At 39.1% G+C, this 27,349-nt stretch overlaps 2 protein-coding genes across 3 annotated transcripts in view; both read left to right on the top strand.

The window, feature by feature from the left end:
- The window catches only part of LOC133456761 (inactive dipeptidyl peptidase 10), a 47,199-nt gene extending 35,632 nt beyond the window's left edge, over positions 1–11,567 (top strand). The window contains exons 14-25 of one of the 2 annotated variants that reach the window (XM_061735330.1): positions 2,435–2,526; positions 3,840–3,887; positions 5,751–5,869; positions 5,962–6,009; positions 7,188–7,286; positions 8,423–8,489; positions 8,620–8,814; positions 8,899–8,953; positions 9,048–9,147; positions 9,251–9,309; positions 10,250–10,322; positions 10,428–11,567. In XM_061735330.1, the coding sequence (XP_061591314.1) occupies positions 2,435–2,526; positions 3,840–3,887; positions 5,751–5,869; positions 5,962–6,009; positions 7,188–7,286; positions 8,423–8,489; positions 8,620–8,814; positions 8,899–8,953; positions 9,048–9,147; positions 9,251–9,309; positions 10,250–10,322; positions 10,428–10,645 (1,173 nt within the window). In that variant the 3' untranslated portion in view covers positions 10,646–11,567. Of the gene's footprint in view, positions 1–2,434; positions 2,527–3,839; positions 3,888–5,750; positions 5,870–5,961; positions 6,010–7,187; positions 7,287–8,422; positions 8,490–8,619; positions 8,815–8,898; positions 8,954–9,047; positions 9,148–9,250; positions 9,310–10,249; positions 10,328–10,427 lie in introns of both variants that reach the window. The other variant, XM_061735331.1, reaches the window with a different exon arrangement.
- A 2,167-nt stretch (positions 11,568–13,734) lies between these two features.
- cs (citrate synthase) lies at positions 13,735–27,306 on the top strand. The gene is made up of 11 exons (XM_061735328.1): positions 13,735–13,891; positions 16,794–16,844; positions 16,930–17,037; positions 17,709–17,774; positions 18,066–18,197; positions 21,218–21,406; positions 21,620–21,819; positions 23,054–23,183; positions 23,931–24,032; positions 24,335–24,544; positions 25,249–27,306. The coding sequence occupies exons 1-11, from the start codon at positions 13,841–13,843 to the stop codon at positions 25,417–25,419; spliced, it is 1,410 nt and encodes a 469-aa protein (XP_061591312.1). The 5' UTR covers positions 13,735–13,840; the 3' UTR covers positions 25,420–27,306.
- The last annotated feature ends 43 nt before the right edge of the window (positions 27,307–27,349 follow it).

Genomic DNA, 27,349 nt, shown 5'->3' with positions numbered 1-27,349 from the left:
GCCGGGCATACACTGTGTGATTATCGGTTCGTTTTGAGACGATTTTCCAGTCGTGCGACTATTTTTTGGATCAGGACGGATTTTGACCCAATCTTTGCTCGTGCCTCGTGCAGTAAACGTGGGGTAATGACGAGAGATTAACACCTCACGACGAGAGATTAACAGCTCACGACGAGCTCCCGATCACGAATCGTGTGCTCGCAAGAAAATCAAGCGTGTTTGAAATCCTGGTGGCTCCTTGTGAAGGAATCACAGTTGAAGCAGCTACGACCCGATTGGACTCATCCTTTCACAGAGAGCATGCGCAATCTCTGATGTCATGTCAAAAACTATTATTTGTAGTTTAAAGTGTTGCAAATTCACATTACAAATCATGTTTTAATAGCAGAAAAAAAGGCCGCATTTCCACGTACGGTGCGGGTCGCCGCCTACCCTACGCCGTAGGCTCTGCGTTGGTGTAACGCGGAACCAGAAATCAGCCTTCAGTGCGCGCTCTGCGCTGTTCGGAACACTTCTCTTCTCTGTTGTGCTCATTTTGCTGGGACGCCGCAAAAGTTGTGTCTCGGCGGAGGGACCTGCCGAGACACAACTTTTGCGGTATGCGTTCATTGTTGTGTTTAGAAATGATGCGCAGTGCCCACCCAATCAGAAACGGTACAGATATTTTGGGATTTTTTTTATATATATAAAAAAATTAAATTATAAAAATAATAAAGGATCCCCATAACCTTCGATCGGGTGGGCAGGACGCACGTTTGGGTGGGCACAGCCCACCCCTGCCCCAAAACCGGCCTGGAGTTCCAGTACACAGAGGTCCGACGGGAGGATTATGATCGTATAGTGTGAGCAGACGGGTCGCATCAGAGCATCGGGTCGTACAGTGTGAGAACATAAATCGTGGGCTGTGAACTTTTGAACTCCATGATCTAGTCGTGCAGTGTGAGATGGGGCAGTCTCAAACGATTTAAAATATCGCACAGTGTCTGCCCAGCTTACGACATGTCTGAAGTTTAGCTAACGGTTCTGTTTCATCTGGCTTCACAGACAAATGAAGAGAAAGAGAAAGAAAGAGAAAGAAAGAGAAAGAAAGAGAAAGAAAGGGAAAGAAAGAGAAAGAAAGAGAAAGAAAGAGCTGCGTATCATCAGCATAGCAAGGAAAATGTATGCCGTGATTCTGGATTATACTTCCCAATGGCTGCATGTATAAACAAGATTGGCCCTAGCACTGAACCCTGCGGGACACCGTAGCAGACGTTCGTTTGTAAAGGGATTGTTTTTGCATTTTGACAGATTTTCTAACAGTTTTCAGTTACAATCATGCCAGGTCCTTCTTACTGGTTTCTACCATTGTCTTGAGATGTTGTGCCTTGGATTAATAATCTTCTGAAAGGCTGTTAGACTCTTTTTTTAATGTTATTTTTCTCTAAATCACAGGTATTTATGTGATTGTATCACTCTATTGAGTCCTTCAGTTCTTCCAGTACCTATGAAAACTCCTCATCATGGTAGAACATCCACCGTATTTTAATCTCAGTAGGGTATTTCTGAACAAACTAATGCACTGCATTACATAAAGAAATCATATTTATTTTCCTCTTTATCCCAGAAAAACAGACATCTATAAATGAAAGATTTTAAAAGCATTAGTCTCGCATTTCCTTCCCAGTATTTCATTAAAAGTGTGGTTTTAGGGTCTTTTATGTTCAGTGTGTAGTGTTTATGTTACCACCTGAAACCAACACTCCAGATTGTTCCCCGTTTAAGCTCTTTATATTTTTTCCGCCACAATCTACATCAATTCTTGCAGACTTCTCACACTGATACGCCTCAACAGTTAGACTGGGGAACTTCTTGATGACATTATGAGGATAGAATATGATGCATAGATAATATTTGTGTTGCTCTCAGACCGCTCTGTTGTCACAGTTGCCGTGGGAGCTCTGTGATTAATGAGCGGCTAATTTGGGTCATTTGAACACTTAAAATTAAGCATACAAGGTCATTTTCTCTAACTTGCTTATTAATTAAGGATGTTTTTTAATCACATTCTGCTCATTTAGAATATGTTAATAATAATATCATGCAGAGGAAAACAGGAGGTACATTCTCAGATTATTTTTTCTCAATTTAAATTTAGAATTAAAGGCATGTGAAATGCTTAGTTCTGTTAGTTGCATAGACCCCATGACCAGAGTTTTCCCAACCTTATAAAGTAATTCTCATTAAAAAAGGAAGAAAAAACATGTTTCTTAACGCATACATTTCATACACTTTGGATTGCTACTAATGTCCTGACTGAATTTTACCTTACCAGCCTGTCTTCATTTGAGCCGCCCTCCTCTGACAAATACAGTACTTGCTGTGGCTATTTTTATTCTGTATACGTGACTGCTTCTGGTTTGCTCTTCATCTCTTGTCTCTGTGTGTGACGCAGCCTGCCATCCCCTCCGTCCCTCCTCGATTCTTGACATCAGGGAGCTGGGAAGTCACCTCACTCTGCGCCTTAGACGAGAAGGCTGGAAAAATGTATGTGTGTGGATAAAGTCACAGTTTCTTGCAATGAGCACAGGTGACAGGGCAGGTGGAATCGTACAAAGGCCTTGTAGCACCCTATAATGTAATAATTTCCTGAAAATGTAATAAAATTTGCACTTAACTCAATCGAAAATGTAATAAAATCCAATAATGTAATAACTTGACCAATAATGTAATAAAATATCCTTACTGATATTGTAATAACATTTTTACCGATAATGTAATACCTTATTACACTATTGGGAATTTATTACATTTTCAGTTGGGTCTTTTTTTTTTTTCCCAAAACTGATAATGTAATACTGGACAGAAAATGTAATATATATGTTCATTTTCAGTCCAGAGTTCTACATTTTGTGTTTTAAGTATCTAAGAATGTTATATAGACTGGATTTGAAACACCAGAATGACTATTGGGTTAAATTGCAGACGTTGAGTACCATGTAATAAATTCCCAATAATGTAATAAGGTTTTACATTATCGGTAGAAATGTTATTACAATATCTGTCAGGATATTTTATTACATTATTGGTGAAGTTATTACATTATTGGGTTTTATTACATTTTCGATTGAGTTAAGTGCAAATTTTATTACATTTTCAGGCGTTATTACATTTTCAGGAAATTATTACATTATAGGAAATTATTACATTATAGGGTGCTACAAGCCTTCATTGAAATAATCACCTTTTGCTGAGTAAAATCAAGATGTGACAAGTGCTGGAAATCAAGTTCCCTGTTCTAGTCAGACTCTAATGTTTGTTAGTAAGACATTTTAACGTGTAGCTTTGATCTTGTTTAACAGGTCAAAGGAAATAGCTTTGACTCAGTAGATGGTATTTAGGGAAGACAAAGGCGTACTGAGACTTGAGCGGAGCAGATTATTGCTTAAATCGGTCTTTATCCTGCTGGGGCATACCCCGAACATGAACCCACTGACTGACGTGTGAGCGTCCCAAGAAAGAGAAGCTCAGTGTAAATCTGGACATTTCCCTTCAGGCCATCCAGTTGAAACTGCCTTCAGCTTTTAGACAAATGGGGGTTTTTGTCTCCAAGTGCAGCTCTTATGTTCATATAGAAGTGGAGATTCAGACTGAAAGAATGACCCATATGGAAATGATTGAATTTACGCTCACTGGTGATGTTTTACAAGATAATGTGATACGAGACTGACCTCGTTAAAATGCTGAACTATTTGAAGAAGTGCTGATAGATTCTAGCCTGAATAATCGCTATGCAGAGGGAAGGATGAAGTCAGGACGCTCAGATGTGTGAGTTACTTGCTGTGTCTTTGTCTCATCAGTTATTTCCTGAGTACAGAAGAATCGAGACAGAGCAGACATCTGTACAGGTACGCCTCCTCCCTCTGACTCACTGGCTCACATGGTGTTACAAACTGTTTGAACATTTAATCAGCTGAGGCGATATGTATTCAGGATATGCATAATTAATGTATTCATGGTTAAAATGAACATTTCACATACGGCTCCCTGCAAATGTTCAAAATCATATTAAATTATTATTATTATTAAATAACAATCAGCAAATATCCTCAAAAAATCTGTGAGAGTTATTTGTTACAGTTTCTTCATATAATTATTGTTGCAGATATCAATACCCACTGTATCATTGGTGGTGTTTTTGTACTGTTGTCAATGTCTGAACCTGAGACCCTAAACAAGCACATGAAGGCAAAAAAAGTCACTTTGTACATCATGGATGTTCATTTTTACAGTGAAAACTGAGTCAGGGTTATCTGCGATAGATAGCCACCTATTCATTGTGGAAATATGGTTTTGTCAGCTTTAGTTTTAATTACTAGTATCAAAGTTGTTGATAAAACACTTTTTAAACACTATTTGAAATTTCCAAAAATAGTAGTAAGACAGCAAAAATATATACACATTTGTTGGTACTCTTCAATTCAATTCAATTTTATTTATATAGCGTCCATTACAACAGAAGTTGTCTCTAGGATCTTTCCAGAGACTCAGAACATGACCCCCGAGCAATTATTACATAAACATAACACCTTCCACTAAAATAAGAATAACCCACTGAAATTATGTGAAACTGACGAAAGTAATAATAAATAATTTACTGAACATTTACTAATAAAAATCAGACAATGCGTTTGAAGACACAAGGAGACCCTCAGTTTAGTATTTGGTCATCACACTACCCAGTTCTTGTTTGGGTGACCTGCTTGGTCTGAAAATGTGGGATTGTCTGGGCTCTTCAGATTTGCAGGGTTTTTGTGACATCACAGACCCATTTCTGGGGAGATTTATCAAGGCTTGTGATGGCATCGTCATCCACCTTCAAATCATGCTGCACTCTGCTACAACTCGCAGCAGGGTCGCACAAAGTTTGAAGTGATGTCAGGAGAAGCACACGCCACAGATGAAAGAGGTGGGAGTTGAGACTTGACTGGACCCACCAAAACTAACTGTTATTATAGTTACTAAAACATGCTTTTAAAGGGAGCTGTTTGCAATATCTTGGTGCAGTTCATGAAGACCTCGGGAAATTATATCAGCTTGTTAGAAAATGGTATGAAATGTCTCCTTTAACAGGTTTGTGTGGCAGAAAACACAAAGAAGTAGTAAGTCATGTTGCAGGAGCGTTACATCATTGTATTTTTTGCCTGACAGTCACTCATGATGTCAAGAAAAACGTTGGATGCATCATCTAAAAAAAAAAACCATAAACAACCAGACTACCATTACCGGTATATTATGTATTGATTGGTGAAGCCCTCTCCCAGGATTTTGTATGTATTGCTGACAACCAAGACCACATCTCCTATGGATGAAGCCTTTGCATGCTCGTGTGGCCTGAGTCATCTGTCACAGACTCACTTGCCTGCTCCCATATCAGCCTTGCAGCTTTCATATTTCCACTGGCTCACATCACTTTGGTCTTCAGCAAACGGCTCACAGTTAGCGGAAGGAAGATGGCTTGATTAAACTCGGCTGGGAATTAATCCTGTGTGAAATTTTCCAGCAGTGTAGCAGAGACACACATTCTGAGACGTGGCACAGACTAACAGAGCAATATGTGCAACAACTGCCAAGTCTTACCCAACCTGAAACGACAACTGCCTCAGATGTTTATCTCCAGCAATCATTTGAGCCTCTCCTGGAGTGAATCAAAACACTTCAGAGAGTTTCATTCTTTTTCAGTGTTGTAAATATCTCTTCTTATTTCCCAGCGTGGACCTGACTGGAGTGTTTCAGCGCCAGTGCATCTCCTGTAACCTGACTGATGGATGCCGCTTCTTCAAAGCCATTTTCAGTCCCAATCAAACCTATTTCATCCTCTACTGTTTGGGTAAAGCAAATACATTATGGATTTGCAATGAATGGAACAGCTTCACACTGTTTGGGCAGTTTTATATTTTTGTTGTTTAACAATGTCCTCAGGTCCAGGAATCCCAAAAGTGACGGTTCACAGTACAAAGGATCCCTCCAGTGAGTAAACTCATCGGATTAAATCATTTTTTTACACATTTAATAAATGTGTAAAAAAATCCGTGTGTACCGGTGTTCTGCCAATCTTTGCTACCTGCCAGAAAATGCTACTTTGTGGTTCTGCGCATGCGCACAGTCGATTTTCAAAGTTTGATTGCCACGCCAATCATTTCTTGCACGATGTAAAATTGATAATATGGGATGTTGAATATTTGATCCTTCAAAATACACTACCCATGACAGGAATTGCATTACACTTTGTGAAAATTGAACGATAAAGAGAGAAAAAAAACAATTCTATCGCTTTATTTGATATTCATTCAGTCATTGGCCTTTATTTAACCAGGCAGGTCATTAATAACACGTTCTTAATTACAATGACGGCCTGGCAAGTGACAAGGACCAATTGGGGGGAAAAGGACGTGGTTTAGGGATTAAAACACAGTAAAATTGTAGCACTACAAAGGTAGAAAACCATTAGGGAGCATTTTTTGGCAAAGCAGCAGAAATTGGCAGAACACCGGTGTCGTGCCAAAAAGTGATTGCCTGCCAGAATCTGATTTCTCCCCTGAAAATGGGTCTTTTTACCTGCCAAAAATGGATTGAAGGCCAAATACAGTTAATTAAAGGTTGTTTCTACCTAAATATGATTTGATATCATTCTTGAGCTTCATAATATAAACACTAGAGCTCACAGGATTGATTTTAACTCTTTTAAAGGACCATTACAACACAAAATAGGCATATTCACCTGCCAAAAATGGATTGAAGGCCAAATACAGTTAATGAAAAGATGTTTCTGCCTAAATATGACTTTGATCTCATTCTTGAGCTTCATAATCTGAAAATCTGACGTTTTAGCGCTATCGTTCAACGGGCTGCTGTGCGCGCTCCCGCGGCCAGAAATCAGAAGAAATCAGATTCTGGCAGGCAATCACTTTTTTGGCACGACACCGGCTCAGGCTGTCTGCAGTTACCACGGACAGCCTGCAGAGGGCGACATTTCCCACTAGACCAAAATGTTGATTAGATAATGTCACGCTTGTGAACACTGCCCTCTGGCGGTGACTTTCAGCCAGAGCAGTCCGTGTGTGGATGGGGAGGATTTGATGGACAACCTTGAAAAGTGTTGATGTTCAGGACAAAATTGTGAAATGGTGCTGCTTTATCTCCTGTAGGATATGTCATGTTGGAGGATAACCGGCCTCTTTCTAAAGCCCTAGAGGACAAGAGGCTCCCCGAGACTCTGTTCAGGACACTTTCAGCAGACAACCATGGTATGACAAGACAATGTTTCTTTACTGCTGTAGTTGTTTTGTAAAGTAGTAATCTGAGAATATCCTCAGTTTCCCTCTCAAGCATATTAGGCAAGGCAAGGCAAGTTTATTTGTATAGCACAATTCAACACAAGGTAATTCAAAGTGCTTTACATCAAAATTAAAAGCGGCAAGACACAATTAAACAGTAAATAACAAATAAAATTATAAGAAAAGAGGTAAAATAATAGAAAGCACAAGTAGTTAAAAAGTAAGGGCAGTAGATACAGCAGGTACATCTCATTCTTACAATGGCAAGAATTACGTTTTATATATGGTCAAAATGTACAAAGACCAGGTCAAATACAGTATTACAAAAGTAATCTGTAACTATTCGTGCGGTGAATTAAACCAATTTGACAATTCTATGCCACAATGCCTGTTTCCAGGTCTTATATATATTAGTTAAATCTAGGCCTGTGTTGAAAAAAATCGATTTTCCGATTCTAAATCGATTCTCATATTAATTCCTAAAAATCTATTCATATGTTTAAAGATCGATTTTTTTTTTCGATTTTTTTTTTTCCATCATTTTCGCCAGGTGAACTTTAATCCCAGTAGTCGGACACACAGTTTGTCATGACACTTCTGAAAAATGCTGGTGCTTCATATGTGTGCGTGGTGACAGAATAAATTAGATAAGCTAAAATGATTTGTTTACTGCATGAACTGTTGCAATTTCTTTCTTTTTTGCACTTTAAATGGATATTGGAAGGCCTGTTTGAGTTATTTATTTCTTAGTTATTTCACAATAATTATTGTGAAATTATTACTTCACTAGTTATTTTACAGTCATAATTCAGGCAACAGCTCAAAAAACATTTTAAATAACACTAAGCCAAATCAATATCGAATCGAATCATGATAATCGATTCTGAATATTAAGAATTGGAATCGAATCGATTCTTGACATTTGAATCGATACCCATCCCTAGTTAAATCATTAGTGATAACAGTGAGTCTGAGCCTTAACTGTGTATCTCAAAAGGCCATTCTCCCTGGTTTGAGTGTTAGTATGTGTTTCAGGCATAAGAACTTGTATTGTAAATACAAAAAAATGTATTGATAGTAATTCAGGTCATGTTTATTTCCCTTAGACCTGCACCTGAAATTATCTTTGCCTCGGGGGTATGAGGCTAACCTTCACCCGCTCCTCATCATTGTGTAAGTGCTGAACAGGCATCTTAGAGCTGTTAAAGTTTGTTCTTGTTCTTTAAACACACAATACAATGCCTGCTCTTACTCATCCATGACTAACAGAACACCTTGCTTATCCTGTTATGCTGTCACTCAGGAATGGCCTCCCCGGGAGTCAGTCTGTGACGGAGGAGTTTGCCCTGGACTGGCCTCAGGTCCTCTGCAGCACGTACGGCGTGGCCCTGGCCTGGGTGGACGGCCGGAGCGGGGTCGGCCGTGGACAGAAGACCACCGCCATGGACCCACGGAAGCTGGGGTCCCTGAGAGTCAAAGATTACCTGGGAGTCGTAGAGTCAGTGGAGTTTTACAGCAGCATGGTGCCAAAACAAGAGGATGAAGTTGAAAAACTAAAGGGGCTTTCGTAATGTTTCCACAGGCTGCTGATGCGGCTGCCCTATATCGATGACCGTCGGATGGCACTCTATGGAAAGGTTACAACATTTTTACATTTGGAAACGTAACTCCATCCAGTGGACGTCATCAAAGCTAAATCATCCTTTATCCCTTTTTTGTTGATCATTGCAGGGATTTGGGGGTTATTTGTCTCTCAAAATGCTAGCTGCAACGGATAAGCTCTTTCAGTGCACAGCTGCCGTGGCACCGATAACTGACTTCAGGCTTTACGGTGAGTTTAAATCATGCCATTTACTATTGACGTACATCTAAAATGTGATGCAGTCGGTGCATCAGAGTAAAAGTAATCCAGAAGAGATTTTGGGTTTTTTCAGGGGCTGCCTTTTCAGAAAGATATCTTGGCCTTCCAGCAAAGGAGGAGCATGCTTACTCGGTGAGGCTGTGATACCAGTGCTCTCATTTCAACTATTCTGCTTGTTTTAAACATTTGTAGTAACAATAATGGTGGATATTTGCTCAACTGTAAGTCACTCTCCTAAATCCAGAGGGGTCAAGTAACGAAGTACAAATACTTCGTTACCTTACTTAAGTAGAAATTTTGATTATCTATACTTCACTGGAGTAATTATTTTTCAGACGACTTTTTACTTTTACTCCTTACATTTTCACACAATTATCTGTACTTTTTACTCCTTACATTTTAAAAACAGCCTCGTTATTCTATTTCATTTCGGCCTTTAAAAAAAAGCTATCCAGTTAAATTGCTCCATCCGGATAGAGTGAATTTGGTTGTGGTTGTTTCAGATGTTCTTGTCCAGTTTTGTTCTTACATCCGTTCCCTCAGATTCCTGCAACTAAACTTGGATGTACATTCCAATAAAGGTTAGGATAAATGATAACATGCCTCTGAAGTTTGACTTTTTGCACCATTACAATACTTATAGGCAACTAGTCATCATATCTCCTGCTCTCTGAAACACATGTTAATGCTCAATAGTACACATATATGGTTATATTTGAATTATACCAAGATGCATTCATTTTCAATGGCTTTTGTCCTTAATGGCTTTTTTCCCCCTTACATTACTTTTACTTTTATACTTTAAGTAGTTTTGAAACCAGTACTTTTATACTTTTACTTGAGTAAAAAACTTGAGTTGATACTTCAACTTCTACAGGAGTATTTTTAAACTCTAGTATCTATACTTCTACCTGAGTAATGAATGTGAATACTGAAGACACCTAACTGCCTAAATCTAATGTGAATGGGGCCAAGACATAAAAAACTGGAAGTGGGATTTGTTATAAGGTTTGCAGATAGACTGAGTTGCAGTTAAAAAAACTATTCTTGTATTAATCGAATGCTTTTTCAGACTGCATCTTTGCTGGAGGAGGTTAACAAGCTAAAAGAAGAAAACTTCCTTATTTTACATGGAACTGGAGATGGTGAGGTTTTGTGTATCATTTTTGTTGTGTGCATCATTTTAGAGTAAGCTTGGATGTTAATTTAATAATTGACATGCTTATGCATCTGCGTGTGTGCATCCAAAGCTCGGGTACACTTCCAGCACAGCGCTGAGCTGCTGAGCCGACTGGTGAAGGTGGAGGCCAACTACTCGCTGCAGCTGTACCCAGATGAGGGCCACACCCTGAGAGAGCCCCGGAGCATCCAACACTTCCAGCGATCCGTGGTGAACTACCTCCACACCTGCCTGAAGCACAACGCCCTCCTAGATCCCCCCGAGGAAGAAGAGGAGGAAGATGACTGAGGCCAGAAGTTCGCTCTCCCTTCTTCTGGACGGACTCATAAAGAGAAACTGTATACCATGTTATGCGCTATGTTGGGTCAGGTTACCAGGCACAAGAGCAGAGGAGAGGGGACCAAACACATAATACATCTCCTACAACTTTTGGAAAAATCAATGTACTGTATAACATGTTGCACACAATTATTTCTGCTATTTTATTGTAAGTTTGAGGCCCAGTTTGTTTACAACCCTTAATTGAGATGCTGTGAACTAGACAGCCACAAACTCAATCAAAAGTTTACAAAGATTTTATTACATGCATGTCATAATGGCTGCATGATGTTGACTATTGCATTCTGTGTGTTTTATCTACAAAATTTATACATGCAAAATATACCAGCAGCCGGGAACACACTTACAGACTGAAAATAACCAATGAAGCTATGAAAGGACTCATCCTTACACATTCAATGTTTGCATAAATGCCTAATATTTTCCATGGAGGTTTCTGCATTAACTGGCTCTAGGATCACCTCCCGAATGACACCCACTCCTGTCTTATAAAACCAAATATTTCAAACAGCTCTGATGCAAGGATTTTAATCCCAATCTATAAAATAATATGAAAATTGTCTCTACCGGCCCCTGGTGATGTAGCTGTAATACCAGATCTATTTTAATACTTTTTACAGTGTGTTCCCGGCTTATGTAAAGTTTAATGAAGCATATGAATCCATTTTAAATGTGCCAAATACATTTTGTGGACTTTATCTACTGTTTCTGTTTGCATTATGTGATTAACAATGAGTATGCAGCTGAGACTATTTATACCACAAGCTCCAAGTCCAGTGGCTACAAGACCATGTAGCTGTCTGTGTGCTGTGATTAAAAGTAACATTTATGTTTTGATACATCTGGGCATTTTAACCATTTATTGTGTATTGCAGAATAAAATTATTTCTTTGGACATACTGTTCACGCTTTATGTTACAGATTATTCAAAGCCACTAGGCAAGACTATCAAACGCCCAGAACTGACTGCACTTAGTTTTAAAAAGAATAACAATAACTGTAAAACAACTCCAGACCTTGAGGATAAAGCTGGAATGTTCACATGACAAAAAAAATAAAAATAATAGATTAGAATAAAATAGAATAGAAAGCCTTTATTATCATAATGATACAATGAGATTAGGCAGCAGCGCCATAAAAGTGCACACATGTAAAGACTAGGGGTGTAACGATACACTAATCTCACGATACGGTACGATACACGATATTGAGGTCACGATAACGATACGATACGATATTATAGCAGTATTTTTTTAACAACCTTGCATGAGGAACATATGACTGGAAAAAATGGTCTTTTATTTGAAAAATACAAAACAATGCTGTGTCTTTGCCCTATTGTTCCAGTTTGTAATGCTTTATAACTGTTTAAGTTTTAAAGAGAAAGCCAGGCCAACCATTTTCCACAAACGGAACTAAAAGTAAATGTCAGGTTTGCATTATGATCTTCAGTTTCATACAAGTACAAATATTTTGCCACAAACTGAATAGTTTCTCTCATGTATGACTTGACTTTTTTCTTTTTTCGGATGCGCGTTACTAGTCAACACAATAGATTAATATTAATATTCCAATATCGCAATACACTTTTTCGCCTCCACGACACGTATTGTGACGTTTTTGTATCACGAAATTTTGTGGCACGATATATTGTTACACCCCTAGTAAAGACTATTTAAAAAACAAAATAAGAAACAGGAAAATATAAATATATACTATGAAAATGAATGAATGAGAGAATATTGCACATGAATGAGTGAAAGAATATTGCACATGAATGGATGAAAGAATATTGCACATAATGGATGAAGAATAAAAAATATTGCATAGTATGAGGTAGCTTATGAGTTCAGAAAGTTCACAGCTTTCGGAAAGAAGCTGTCCCTGAGTGTTTGTTCTGGTCCGTATACCTGCTAGAGGGCAACAGGTCAAAGAAATGGAAAGGAAATGGAAAGAAAATGGAAAAAAAAGACAGAAAAAAGTAACAGGATGAGCTATGACAGGCATCTTTGAACATCTTCTTCTCTTCTCAGATATTTGTTGAAGCCGGGGTGGGTGTTGTCCTAATAATAAAAATAAAGAATTAAAATAAAAAACAATACTACTACTACTACTTAAAATAAAAAAATAAAGTGTCTAGGTAATTTGAAAGTATGAAAATTAGCATATATATATATATATATATATATATATATATATATATATATATATATATATATATATATATATACATATATATATATATATATATATATATATATATATATATATATATATATATATATATATATACATATATATATATATATATATATATATATATATATATATATATATATATATATATATATATATATATATATATACATATATATATATAAAATAAATAGGCCTACTGCTATGCCAGTTAATATTTCAGTTGTAGCTCTGGAAAATAAAGACCAAATAAAGTGAACTTGTGGTTTGTGGTGGACTGGACCGACCATAGATATATGTAAAGGCTATATAAAGGCCTTTATATATATCCATGGGGTCGACCAGTCCAGGGTGTCCCCGTGGCTCTGGCCCCTAATGAGCTGGCAAGGTCGTGGCATTGTATTTATGAATAAAAACCATAGAGTTTGTACTCATTAATAAAATATTATTGCCGTTCTGTGGTCCATAAGATACGAGGCTTTTTTGCGTGGGGAACTCTAAACTTCCCATTTTTTTCAGTAACAAAACAAAATGCCCTCTGGTGCACTTATTTAGAAGAGAAGTGTGTGTGTCTGTCTGCGGATGGATCGAGAAAGGCCGGTGTGAGTGTGCGTGGCGGCTCTGAATTTATATAAAGGCTGGAAACAGACGTCCTCCGATGACGTCAAAGAGTCAGTCAGAGACCCCACATCCAATCAGAGCACAGCTACTCAGCACTCAACCAATCAGAGCCCACCTACTCACCCTTCAACCAATCAGAGCCCACCTACTCACCATTCGACCAATCAGATCCCCCCACCCGACGTGGCTCGTCCAATCAGCGGCGGCGCCGCGGCGGGCCCGAGCCCGTGTTCACCTTCCGGAGGGGCACCTTCAAGCAGCTCTGCGCACTGGCAGCCGTTCCTCTGTCGCCCAGCTCGAGTGGAAACAGCCCTTCACACAGACACCATGTCCTTCCTGACGGTCAGCAGGCTGGCGCCCAAGCTGCTCAACTCTAAGGTGAGGCCGGTAAAAAGCGGAGTTGTTTCTCAGTTTTTTGGGGGGCAAAGCTGAGGACGCTGCGGAGCTAGCGGGGCTAGCCGGGCTAGCAGGCTCGTGATCGGGCAGCTCGTGTCTGAAACGCGGGGACTAACTTAACTGCTCCAGGGGGGGAGAGCTTCAGACCGCGGGGGGGTGGACGGTGATCGGTGTCTCGCAGTGGTCGTGGTTGGAGGTGGTGTTTTACCAGGGACCTCCGTTGTGAGGCTGGTGTGAATGCTGATTTATGGTTCTGCGTTACACCAACGCAGAGCCTACAGTGTCGCCGCGTACCCTACGCCGTAGGCTCTGCGTTGGTGTAACGCGGGACCATAGATCAGCTTTAGCTGCGGGAGTGTTGGCCCGCTGCAGCCGCAGCCCGGACCTCTCCTGGACCTCCACCCGAGCCCCACCCGACCCCCGGGGCTGCACCGCCCTGCCCTGCCCGGCTCCTCTGCCCCCAGTCAGGGCTCGACCTCTTTAAACGTCCTTATCGGTTTAATGTCCATCTTATGTGTCTCTTCACCCCCGGTGACCTTCACGTGGAGACTCATCCACTCATCTAATGTCCTCTCTGGAGAATAACTACTACCTTTATGGTGTAAATACATGCTTTTGAAGACCGGTGTTTCAGTGTGCGTGTATTTATCCAACATACTATGCAGAGGTGTCAAAAGTATTCACATTCATTACTCAGATAGTATAGATACTAGAGTTTAAAAATACTCCTGTAGAAGTATCAACTCAAGTTTTTTACTCAGGTAAAAGTATAAAAGTACTGGTTTCAAAACTACTTAAAGTGTAAAAGTAATGTAAGGGGGGAAATAGCCATTAAGGACAAAAGCCATTGAAAATGAATGTATCTTAGTATAATGCAAATATATTAAAGAACCATATATGTGTACTATTGAGCATTAACATGTGTTTCAGAGAGCAGAAGATATGATGACTAGTTGCCTATAAGTATTGTAATGGTGCAAAAAGTCAAACTTCAGAGGCATGTTATCATTTATCCTAACCTTTATTGGAATGTACATCCAAGTTTAGTTGCAGGAATCTGAGGGAACGGATGTAAGAACAAAACTGGACAAGAACATCTGAAACAACCACAACCAAATTCACTCTATCCGGATGGAGCAATTTAACTGGATAGTTTTTATTTAAAGGGCTAAATGAAATAGAGTAACAAGGCTGTTTTTAAAATGTAAGGAGTTAAAAGTACAGATAATTGCGTGACAATGTAAGGAGTAAAAGTAAAAAGTCGTCTGAAAAATAATTACTCCAGTGAAGTATAGATAACCAAAATTTCTACTTAAGTAAGGTAACGAAGTATTTGTACTTCATTACTTGACACCTCTGATACTATGTAATCATAGTTGCAAGACCTGCTAAACTAACTTGTAATCCGAGAGTGGGGATTTCCTCAATAGTTGAGTATCTTCTAATTCTATGCCCGCTGCATTAATCTGCCAAACCTGGCGTAAACATTTGCATATCAGTGATCAGGTGAGTTTCCTTCTCTATAAACTGCAACCTACTGCCTTACTCCACTGACCTGTCAGCTGCTGATGCTTGATGATCCTCGTGTCAAGGTGTCACCTGCCACTGACATATTTAGCATACCTTTACAGATGATGGGCTCTTATCACATAATTGGTGACTGAGTTGTTTCCCACCAGTTTAAACTATGAACTTTAGTGTACCATATGTTTCACAGCTGAACTATGACACACAACATTTTGCTCTTGTCATTTGTTATCTCACTGTATGAGATTTATTAGTAAGATTTTTTTGCCAGTTTTACATAACATCCTATTACTCTGAACTATGACACAAGATCATGTGAGTTGCATTGAAAGGGCGAGGTGAAAGTAGTTTTTTTTAATGTAATTTCAGCTTCAAATGAAAATTTTACAAAAAAAATGCAGATAATTGAGAAAAATAATCTGCCAATCTTAATTAGTTATGAGCATCATTAAAAGTTGTATTTTAAATTACTTACAGCTGTCTCTCTTCCTTTAAAGCCAGGTTGTACATTTTGTTTGGTTATCATAAGAGAATAGTGGTCATTGACAAATCAAATTCCATGTGTTTCTTTATAAACACAGCTGTTACTGACTGAATCCCTTGATATTCCATATAATGTTGGTGCTCTTGGGGGTTGCCCAAATTAAACGTGTGCTCTAAATATAAAACCCTGAGCTGTTTCATAAATCTCTCAGCCACTCAGCTGCGTAAAGAGTTTCCTATCGCACAAGAAACTACCTTTCTTCATATCGACTTGTGGTCATGGGATGGGAAACCCATTGAGAGTAATCCTCTTCTTCCCAGACTCTTCCCCCATCCATTGATAAACATTTAGTGAATGGTTAGAGAAATCCTATTAAAGTTCTTAACAATTGGCCTTTGGGAGGGGTTTAGCAAATATCTGTATAGCTCAGTACATCTTGACGTATTGCCAACAGTACAAGTAACTTTAATAGATTGTTTTTGTAGCTGCATGCAATAATCTGCCCGGCTAAAGTAAATTTGGCATCACTTTGAGCAGAAATTACCGCAGAGCCAAATCAGGACAGCAGAAATAAAAACTGAAACATTGATCAATAGTGTAGATACTTACTATTTACACACAGTTTTTTGCTTTAACAACTGCTATATAATGTGCTACAGGGGAAGTGTCACTGATTAAAGTGTCGGAGAGAAACTGAAATTGTATAGGTCTATATTTTAGATTATTTCACCAGAGTCCCTGACAGTATTGTGTTATTTTCCATATTGTTTTGTACTCAACAATTGAGTTAGATTTTTGTTACTTCATACATAAATAATTCAGTTTGGGTTTGTTTTAACAAACATTTGTATTTCTTGTCCATCTAATCCACAGAATGCCACATTCTTATTTGTGGCTGCCAGAAATGCTACCGCATCAACAACAGTAAGTAAACATACGTAATCTATTTTTTTTCTGCCAGTAATTAAAGTGGTGGTGTCACTAATATCCATCTTTTGTTCTTTCATAGAATCTGAAGGATGTTCTGTCAGACCTTGTCCCAAAAGAACAGACCAGGATCAAGAACTTTAAACAACAGCATGGCAAAACCAACATTGGTCAGGTCACTGTGGACATGGTGAGTAACTTGATATTTTAAATGAAATGAAATACATGTAAAAAATGTCAAGAGAATAAAATAAAATGGGAAACGGATGGCTGTTGAAGGAGCTCTGCCTTCTTGGTTTACAGTAATCTATGAAGGAGTATTTTAGGCCATGGACCATGACAAAGATTAGTGTTGGCGTGGCGGCTGTAGATAATCCATTTAGCCCTACCCAGACTTGTTTACTGTGTCAAGTATCACTGCACGGTCGTCTCCCTCAGAGGTCACAATATGAAGTGATTCCTGCCAACACAGATATTTCAGCTGAGTCACTCAAACCTCCGCTGTGAACTTCCAATCTCTCGGGTATATGGCCTCAAACACATGCACACTGCTGCAATGGCTGGATGTAAAATGAAATTATGTCTCTTATCTCCAGGGTCATGCAAAATAGGCCTTCAGTTGTTGCTTCTTTTTTCTTCTTTTTTTCCCCCCAAGTTAGTCATTTTGCTTTAGTTTAGTCCATGGTGCTACATTATGAGGTTCAGAAAGATATTTGATAATTATAATACAAAATTGCTACAGGTTCTACACTGTAAAACTACAACATTTCAATATGACGATACTTGTATCATTACTATGCAGGTGATTTTTCAGAGTTGGATGTCTTGATGTACATGTGTTTTGGTATGTCTCTCTCATAGGTCTATGGAGGTATGAGGGGGATGAAGGGTCTGGTATATGAAACCTCTGTGCTGGATCCTGATGAGGTGAGTACTAAAAGTACACTAATTATGATAGGCAGAATAGGCAATACCAAATACCAGTCCACAATACCAAAAAACAGCAGAATAAAAGGCCATGCTTGCTATAATGTTCAAAGGGCTCAGCAGAGTTTCATAGATTCAATTGTTTGGGCTTCTGTAATTTGAGCTCTCTTAGCCAACTTGACACTGGCATTTTAAGCACTAGAGTTGTTTCCTGGCCAAAGGTGAGTTTGATCTCAGGATGATTATCATAATTTTCTTCCTATCCTTTCCTATTTTTCTGTGGATGTACAGGGTATCCGCTTCAGGGGCTACAGCATTCCAGAGTGTCAGAAGTTGCTGCCCAAAGCTCCAGGAGGTGAGGAGCCGCTGCCCGAGGGTCTCTTCTGGCTGCTGGTCACCGGACAGGTCCCCAGTGAGGAGCAGGTTAGTGGGAGGAAGGAAACCGTGGAGTACAACTAGGGCTGCAGCTATCGAATATTTTAGTAATCAAGTATTCTACTGAAAATTCCATTGAGTAATTGGATAAAACATATTTTTGCTTAGTTAAAGAGCAATTATAAATATACATACGATGTTAGATGTTAATTGACATTACTAAGACTAAATTATATAATACAGTAGGTTCATGGCTGTGCATTTAAAAACCCTGAACTTACACCAGTCGACCAAATTCACTGCCTTCACTCAAAAAAATAAGGATCTTCGGAACTAATGTTCTTATTTCTAACCTTAAAATGCCATTACACCTGATAACACACATCACTTAAAAGGTTGGGTGTTTTTCCCACGTGTTTCAACTGAACTTTCATTTGTGTCAAGAAAATTTTAAGTTCTGGTTAAGTTTTAAGTTAAAGTCTTGATAAGATTTTGAGTTTTGGCAGTGTTCAAAATAAAATTATGAGACCTGCTGTATTGGAGCACATTTTCTTTTAATTAAAACTGTAGCGGGAACAAATGTTTAGGGGAACCTATGTATGTACCGGGTTAGAGGAGGGACATATAGGAGAATGGACCAGAAAAATATAGTGGATTGAAAATAAAAATTAAGCACTGAGCTACACGTGTCTCCCGTCTGGGCCATTGCAGACCGCCTGAGCATGGAATGTTCCAAAGACCAAACGCATCCGCCGCTTCTTTCTTCTTCTTCTACGTGCGTGGCATCAGCGCGTTGTGCCGCATTAAACGTAGTCCGGGAGAAATACCTGCTTTGAGCTGCAAAATTAAACGATTCCTCGAGGCAGAAAAAAATTCCTCCATCATTTTTTGTAATCGAATTACAAAGTACAACAATGCTTCACACAACAAGTTCAGTAAGCAGATGCCTTTTCTAAAACTGTCCCACTGAAATCACAAACACTGCTTACTGAATTGTCCACATGCTGAAAAATTAGTTTCAAGACTGAAAACAATTCATGTTCCTGGTTTTATTATACAAAAACCTTATGTCTTGAAGGCGATAGTATTGGTGGGGAAGCAATAGGAGGTTTAAAGATATCAAATTACTTTGCGTATGTATGACTATATAAAATGTTTTTGTTTTACCTGTTAGGCGGTGCCAGTTCAAACTTTTTTCCTTCTACCAGCTGAACTTAACTTTTTTTTTTTTGTCATTTCTAAAGAACCTACAGTTTTTACATATTTTCAGACTTGATGTAAATTTATTCATTAAAATGTTTGATTAACTGTATAAACTGCTTATAAAATGAGCCATTTGCCTAAGAGGAAGCCTTTGGGAATGTCAGAAAATAAAGATTGGTATGTGGTTGCTGATAATAACTGCACTTGGTAGTTAAGATAAGAACTAATCGGAATCTGCTGCAGAAATGCAAATGCCTGAGCGTCTCCTAATGCAGTGTCGACAGTTTTTAAACTGGGACAAAAGACATGACCTGCTGGCTGGAAAAGAGTGATAAGAAGATAACAAAACTAGCGATAAGCTTTCCCTTTCAACTGGAAGAGTAGCTTTCACCTCTTTAACCTTTGCTCCTTCATATTGAGTTTTGACAAATCCGCTCTGAATCAAATAGGTCATTTCCACTAGTACCGACTCGGTTCGGCTTCACTCGACTCAGGGTGTTCCACTAGATGATGGTACTGGTTAGTACCTCTCCTTTGGTTCTAACTGAGCTGAATCAGGTAGAAAATGCAACTTCACCAAGCTGCAGGCCACTGATTGGCCAGAGCGTGTCATCTCAGAGTCTTGAGAGCAACTCCTTCACACCCGCTGATTTAAAAACTGGCAACAGTGGCTGCAATTAGGGGTGCCAAATTAGCATGTTAATTGTGAATAATTAAGTAGAGAGTTTTAGTACGTTGTTTTTTTTTAATTGCATAATCTATTTTTTACTCTAACTTTACTTTTTCTGTTTGCGAGTTGCCTTTAATTTGAAATCTGTGTTTGTGCAGTGGGCTTGTTGTGGGTTGAAAACAGTCCCACCTTGAAGTGGGCACTGATTGCCTGTCCTAGGCTCCCATTGTAGCTGGACAGACATGGGGGGGTGAGTAGCAGAGAAGGTGAAAATGGAGGAGCATGTGAAAGTTTTCAGTCCAGTGAATGGGAAATCTCAAACGCCCCAACGGCACCTTTTGATAAAGGTAGAGTGATACGTGTTCTTGTGGAAAGGAATTTGCTCACCACCGAAGCAGCTGAAGTTTAGCCACATAAACGCAACGCACCGGGTTGCGGCCGCAGCCGCAGCTAACGTTAGCAGCAAAGATGTTACCACAGCAACGCTCTTCACCAAACTAGACTCGAGGAGAGCACCGCGCATGTGCACGTCTGCGACAGAGAGGCTGGCCAATGTTCTTGCCAAGTGGATGCCAAATGTAAAACGGCTAGGACTGCATCTGTTAAAAAAATGTATTACTTTATAAAGCCACTTTTTTGTTGTTATACATTTCACCACAATAATGTAATGAATTTAAAGGAAAACGCCTTAAGTTGAGGGCTTTTCTCAGCAATTTTTAAGGTGAGATTAAAATGATTAATTAGATTCATTAATTGCAGATCTTAATTAATTAATTAATAGCTCAATTTTTTTTAATCGCTTGACAGCACTAGCTATACATTATACAATATTTACTACTAACTAAACTTTGGTACAGTGGTAAGCAAACGTAGTCCATGGTGCAACGCAGAGGTTCAAACGTTGTTGTGCTTTGTGGCCGACGACACGTCCACAAGCCTGATGGGCAACACATTGTGGGCTCCCTTGCCACCTGCATTGAGGTGCTACTGAACTGTTGTGGAAAACGACAGAGAACGAAGTGAGTTGAGTTGAGATCTGTAAAATTTTAAAAAAGCAGCCAAGGAAGGGGAAAAGTGAAGGTCTTCTTCAACAATAATTGGTCTCATTGTTAAGATAACAACCCAGAGACGGATCTGAAAGGATCCACATAGCAACTATTTCTCATCACCCACCACTTCTGTTGTTTTTCCCCAGGTAAACTGGGTGTCCAAAGAGTGGGCGAAGAGAGCAGCACTCCCCTCTCACGTTGTCACCATGTTGGATAACTTCCCCACAAACTTGCACCCCATGTCTCAGTTCAGCGCTGCGATCACAGCCCTGAACAGTGAGAGCAGCTTCGCCAGAGCCTACTCTGAGGGAGTCCACAAATCAAAGTACTGGGAGGTGAGTCTTCATCTTCACACACATCCTGTCACGCAGTGGATTGGCGTCAGAGATGGATGAAATTTTAAATTGAAAGTCATAGTCATGAAATAAATATTTATTTCACAAGTTTGTTACATAAAGAACATTAACACTTATAGCTGCGGACACAGCTTTAGACTTAGTTTGCTCCAGTGTACTTTTATAAAAATGTTTTTGTGCTGGTTTTCCTAGTTTGTCTATGAGGACTCCATGGACCTGATTGCTAAGCTCCCTTGTATTGCTGCCAAAATCTACCGTAACTTGTATCGCGAAGGCAGCAGCATCGGAGCCATCGACCCCAACCTGGACTGGTCCCACAACTTCACCAACATGCTGGGCTACAGCGATGCCCAGTTCACTGAGCTGATGAGGCTCTACCTCACAATCCACAGGTACAATATCAAACACTTTTTTGTTGTTTTGTTTTTTATTTATCATCATGCTTGGATTGATCATCAGCTTTCTGACTTCAATCAAACTATATTCAGTCTTGGAATTTGAAGTAAATTGATTGTGAAGCTTGAAGCAAGCTGACCAGTTGTCTTTATTTTTGGATTTGAATGTTAAATTATCTTAAATAAATAAAATGTCATGGGAAGATGTAAGCTTTTAATGGTGTATATAAAATTCTCAATTTTACATGAACAGTATTGTTAGTTTGACTACTCTGATTAATCACTGTGAGTTTGTAATCTGGTTGTTTGTTTGTTTTGCATAACTCATGAACACAAGTGCTGTAACTGGGTGCATATTTAAAGTATTTTATAATTGATTCATCACAGAAGGTCAAGTCGGCACAAGCACCACTCAAAACCGAAAGTTGAAACAATTAAGCAATTCATATGTACCGCCGGTAGGCTTCTGGTAATCCAGTCATCAATAAGAGCTCAAAAAATTATACCGGTATTCAACTTGTATACTTATCTTTGTTAAAAGATTTCTTCTATATATTGCTACAGACAGCCTAATCTCTAAATCAAACATTTATTAATGAATCATGCATCAATGATCATTAAACCTCTGAAAACAAGGATACGCTACTTGTGGGGTTAGTTTTAGATGACAACCAAGGAAGGTTAAATGTAAAGGGAAATATCCCAGAGCAGTTCTTCTTTTGACTTTTAATATATGCAAAAATATACCATAATATATTTATGCTTAAGTAGCTTGGTAGGAGCGGTAATAACTGAGAGTCCGGACGAGGACGAGACTGTAAAACATTTATCTTTTTGTAATCGTCATCAATTTTGGAGCGGGACTTGATAAAACACGAGGCTCTGGCCTGACTCCAGATGACGGGCCTGGTTAAACCTGGTTGAGCCATATATTTACAAAGAGCATGACACATTTACGAGGACAAAAGCACCGGTGTTGTGACTTGGTTAATTTAAGTCACATTGAGACGGGACAGTGGTTCGCAGGAGCACATTACTTCTCAGATACAAAGGTGTTGTAACTGGCCGTTTTAAAGTCTCCAAACATTGAATGCTACTTTGTGTTGAAATATATCAGTTGCCGGTGACAACACAGCAAAATGTCAGTCTATTTTGGACACACTGGCTTTGATCATAGCTGAGTAAACGTGCTTAGTTTGTAATTAACTTTTAATATTGTGCAACGCTACAGTGACCATGAAGGAGGCAACGTCAGCGCCCACACCAGCCATCTAGTGGGCAGTGCCCTGTCTGACCCCTACCTGTCCTTCAGCGCTGCCATGAATGGGCTGGCTGGCCCTCTGCATGGCCTGGCCAATCAGGTTTGTACGCACCAGCTCACCATTTTCCCTCATTGTTTTTCACACTTGAACTGATGCCCAAACGGGTGAATATGTGGCAGACCAGACTCACGTCTCATGAGTGGGGCCATTATTATCATCTCCATTGACTGTATTTTAGAGGTGTTTCTGCTGCTTTTCTTGAGCGAATAACAAGTAATTGGTTTTGTAAATTTCTAGATTCAAGCATAGCTTCCACATAAACCTCCCATATAGTTTTTTACATACATACATTTTAATTTATTAGTGCAACAGTAAATTTTGCTATGAGAACCAGCACTACCTTTCCTAGAACACCAAGCCGGAAAAGTACAGACTGGTCTTCAGAAGGCATGACAGGGAAGTTCAGGACTGAGATTCTCAGACAAAAAGTGCTGAGGATGAAACAGATGACATGGAAAAAATAAGTTTACATATCTTACAGTTACTATATGTCATTCATTGCAATTTGCTAGTTTTATATAATCATATCATTTGGCTTCTTCCTTTACAGTCAAGTCGTTCCAGTTCATGTAGTCTCACTCAGTAAAATGCCTGAAGTGTTGTTTTCTAAAACAGTCCTGACTGTTTTACGCCCTAGAGCCCACCTGTAAAAACATGGTTTACTCCCTGATGTGAATTTTTTGTTTGGAGTAAATGACTAATGATACAAGAATTTTTTTTTTATCTTTCTCTTTGTAGCTGTTCTAGTTGGAAACTGGCCTGACTACTATTGTGTTGCTTTGACAGGAGGTGCTGGTGTGGCTGACTGCCCTGCAGAAGGAGCTGGGCGGGGAGGTATCTGATGAGAAAATGAGGGATTACATCTGGAACACACTTAAGTCTGGAAGGGTAAGACAGTCCTAATTATCTTAACAAATGTGTTTTTCTCTCATTCAGTAATCTTATGATAAGCCCTGTAGAGGTCATGGTCTCGTCTGCCTTACTATTGTTTAACTGTCCCTTTGCACTTCCTTACAGTGTTTTAATTTTACAATATTATGTACTTACTTTTCTTTTATTCCTATTTTGTGACTTTTTTCTTTTTCTTTTTTTTGAAACATTCAATCCTTGATAACTGTTATAACCCATAAAAGGTGTTACTGGAATTTTCCTCCAGTTAAAATGGGATTTCTGTTGTGTCCTGATTGAAGGTGGTTCCTGGCTATGGGCACGCTGTCCTGAGGAAAACCGACCCACGTTACACTTGCCAGCGTGAATTTGCCCTGAAACATCTGCCCAATGACCCCATGTTTAAGATGGTTGCTCAGCTTTACAAGATTGTTCCCAACGTGCTCCTGGAGCAGGGCAAAGCTAAGAACCCCTGGCCCAACGTAGACGCTCACAGCGGAGTGCTGCTGCAGGTGAGGCGTGTGCTGCTGTTTGTCATACATTTAACTGTAGTAACTACAAATACCAGCCAGGGCTGGGCGATATATCGATATATTTTCAAACGCGATATGGTACGAGACAATATCGTTTATATCGATTTAAAAAAAAAAAAAATTATACTTTTTTTTTATGATTTTGATATAGCTTATTTTGTGACAAATTGACTTGAATGTTTTATTTGAGATTTGCACAAATGTTTTGTTATTTGCACAACTGTCAACCTCAGTGGAAAAGTCTGCCTGTTACTGTCTACATTGTATTAATTGCACAGTGTATTTTAATTTAATTGTTATGCAGGAAAGGGATATTTGTTTTATTTTATTCAAGAAGCATTTATATTCTATATATGCAGGCAGTTTATTTTTATTTCATTTGTTTTATACATTTTGATATTGTGCAGACCTCTGTTAATAAAGGAACCTGTGTGACATTTGGCACGAGGCTTTGTATTAAAACTGACTGTTTTTTTAAGGGTTTGCCTCAGAAAAAAATGAAGCTAACAGAGATGCTATGCTATAATGCTTTGGGGAAACCCCAGTTATGTCACAGAAAAAATATCGATATATATCGAGTATCGCCATTCAGCTAGAAAATATCGAGATATGACTTTTGGTCCATATCGCCCAGCCCTAATACCAGCATCGACTCACTCTGTCTTCCTTGTGTGTTTTCTCAGTACTACGGAATGTCAGAGATGAACTACTACACGGTCCTTTTCGGCGTGTCCCGTGCTCTCGGCGTGCTGGCTCAGCTGGTGTGGAGTAGAGCTCTGGGCTTCCCCCTGGAGCGCCCCAAGTCCATGAGCACAGACGGACTGATGACTCTGGTCGGAGCCAAGTCGGGCTGAAGCACCACCTGAAACAAGCCGGGGGTTAGTGAGAAGGGTGGTAGGATTTGAAATTATCAAAAGGCAGGAATCAATTGACCCTCTGTCATTTCCAACCCAAGGGATTTAATGGGATTCAAAGAGACAGTACACTTTTAATGTTATTTCACAAAAGAAGGGCCTTTTAAATTGTCACACCATTAGTGATGACGTGTGTTTAGTAAACCACTGTCAAAAGTTCTCATCTCATTTACATATTTGGAACATGAGTGGGACAAACTTCAGACACGCATAGACAACCTTTTGTAGGCTCAAACTATGTTCCGATATAAGTCTGCTAGCATCTCTGCGATTTCCCTTCAGCATTGCCTGTACATTACTCACTGAGCGGAGTCTAAACTATGAATAGGCAATGGCATTTAAAGGGACTTGTGGGAGTGAACTACACTTCCTTTGTATTTGTTAAAAGATCTCTACTGAAATATCTTACTAAACCGTTGCTGCTTTTGGCTGATTAACAGATTTAGTTTTTCTTTGCTATTCTCAAGCAAAGGACCCTGAAATAAAACCCAATTTTATTTCCTCTATGCAGTTGCGTCGTCCCATCCAGTTCATTCGCATGTTTCACTCCCACTTATAAACACTCCAGTTTGAAAAAGGTCCCAACTAGAACAATAATGTGCAAGCTGTTTAAGAAAAGTATCCCAGAGTATGAAAATGATTTAAAAGATACTGCCCCTTTAAATCTACAGTATCCCCTTTTTTCCAACTTGTGTTCTTTTTTTTTTTTCTTCTTAAAGATAACCTGTATTACCTCTATGATCAAAATAACTGTCTTGTATACAAATGCTTGTTTTTTTTTTTTCCTTTTAGCTTTTTTCAGTTTTTCACATCTCTGGCCATAGAGTCTTTATACGTGGTAGAAAAAAATCAAGGATACTGTCAAGTAATTAGAATTAAAGCAAAGGGTGTTGTAATTAGAAGCCAAAGTGAAACCTTAAGGGCAAGCTTGAATAAAAGTAGGATGGGGGACTTTGTTGTTGGCCCATCGTATTTTAGTGTACATTTGTAAGCTTATCCCCACAAGAAAGCTCTTTAGACATCAACTACTCCAAAACGAGCACTTGATTGACTGGATTTCCCAACCTGTAGCAGTATAACCCTCCCAGGTTGAATGAGTACTTTTGGTTTTGTTCTTTTTTTTTTTTTCAAAGGGTTTTTTTTTTTGGGTTGGGATGTTGAATTTGTATAAAACTGTATTCTTTGGGTTCTCATGTTGTGGTTTTATTTATACTTTGTGTACATAGGTATATATATGTATAGGCTGAATGTATGAGCTCAATGCGATCACATGCTTGTAATAACCACAATGAGTTCCACAGTTTACCAGCGGTGTAATACCGTCCAGTCTTACTGGTCACTGTGTAAATCTGACAATGAACAAAAAGAGAAACTGCAGCTACTTTGTATATACACTTTCTTGCCTAGCTTCGTCGGCTTAGCTGGTGCCGTTTTTCAGGTGTTCCATTTGAATGTTTCAAGCTTGCTCTTAGGTCCTGGGTTTGTCAACACTCCATGTTCATGTGGTTTAGATTCCCGCATTTTTCTCCAAACATTAGCTTCTGTCGTTCCAGTCAGTAGTTCACACAATTGTTTTGATTCCTGCTGCTCAGCATCATCTGTGCTGGCTTTGTCGTGCATTTCCTCATGTTCTGTGTTCTTTCATGTGGTGGGTTGTTTTAAAAGATGTTATTTTGATTGTAGAGGAGCATAAGGTTGTATATATACCTGGGAAAATTCATCGCAGAAATACTTTGGGGGGGACAGCGCTGGATGGGTCAAAATGGGCAAAAAGAGCAGTTAATGGAAAACCTCACAAAAACTGAAAAATAAAGGTTTTTATTAACACTTGTTTTGTCTTTTTTATATATATGGTATATATTCAAGGGGC

The sequence above is a fragment of the Cololabis saira genome, chromosome 12 (assembly GCF_033807715.1).
Source record: "Cololabis saira isolate AMF1-May2022 chromosome 12, fColSai1.1, whole genome shotgun sequence".
NCBI classification, from domain to species: Eukaryota; Metazoa; Chordata; class Actinopteri; order Beloniformes; family Belonidae; genus Cololabis; species Cololabis saira.
This window is presented reverse-complemented; position numbering and strand designations above follow the sequence as displayed.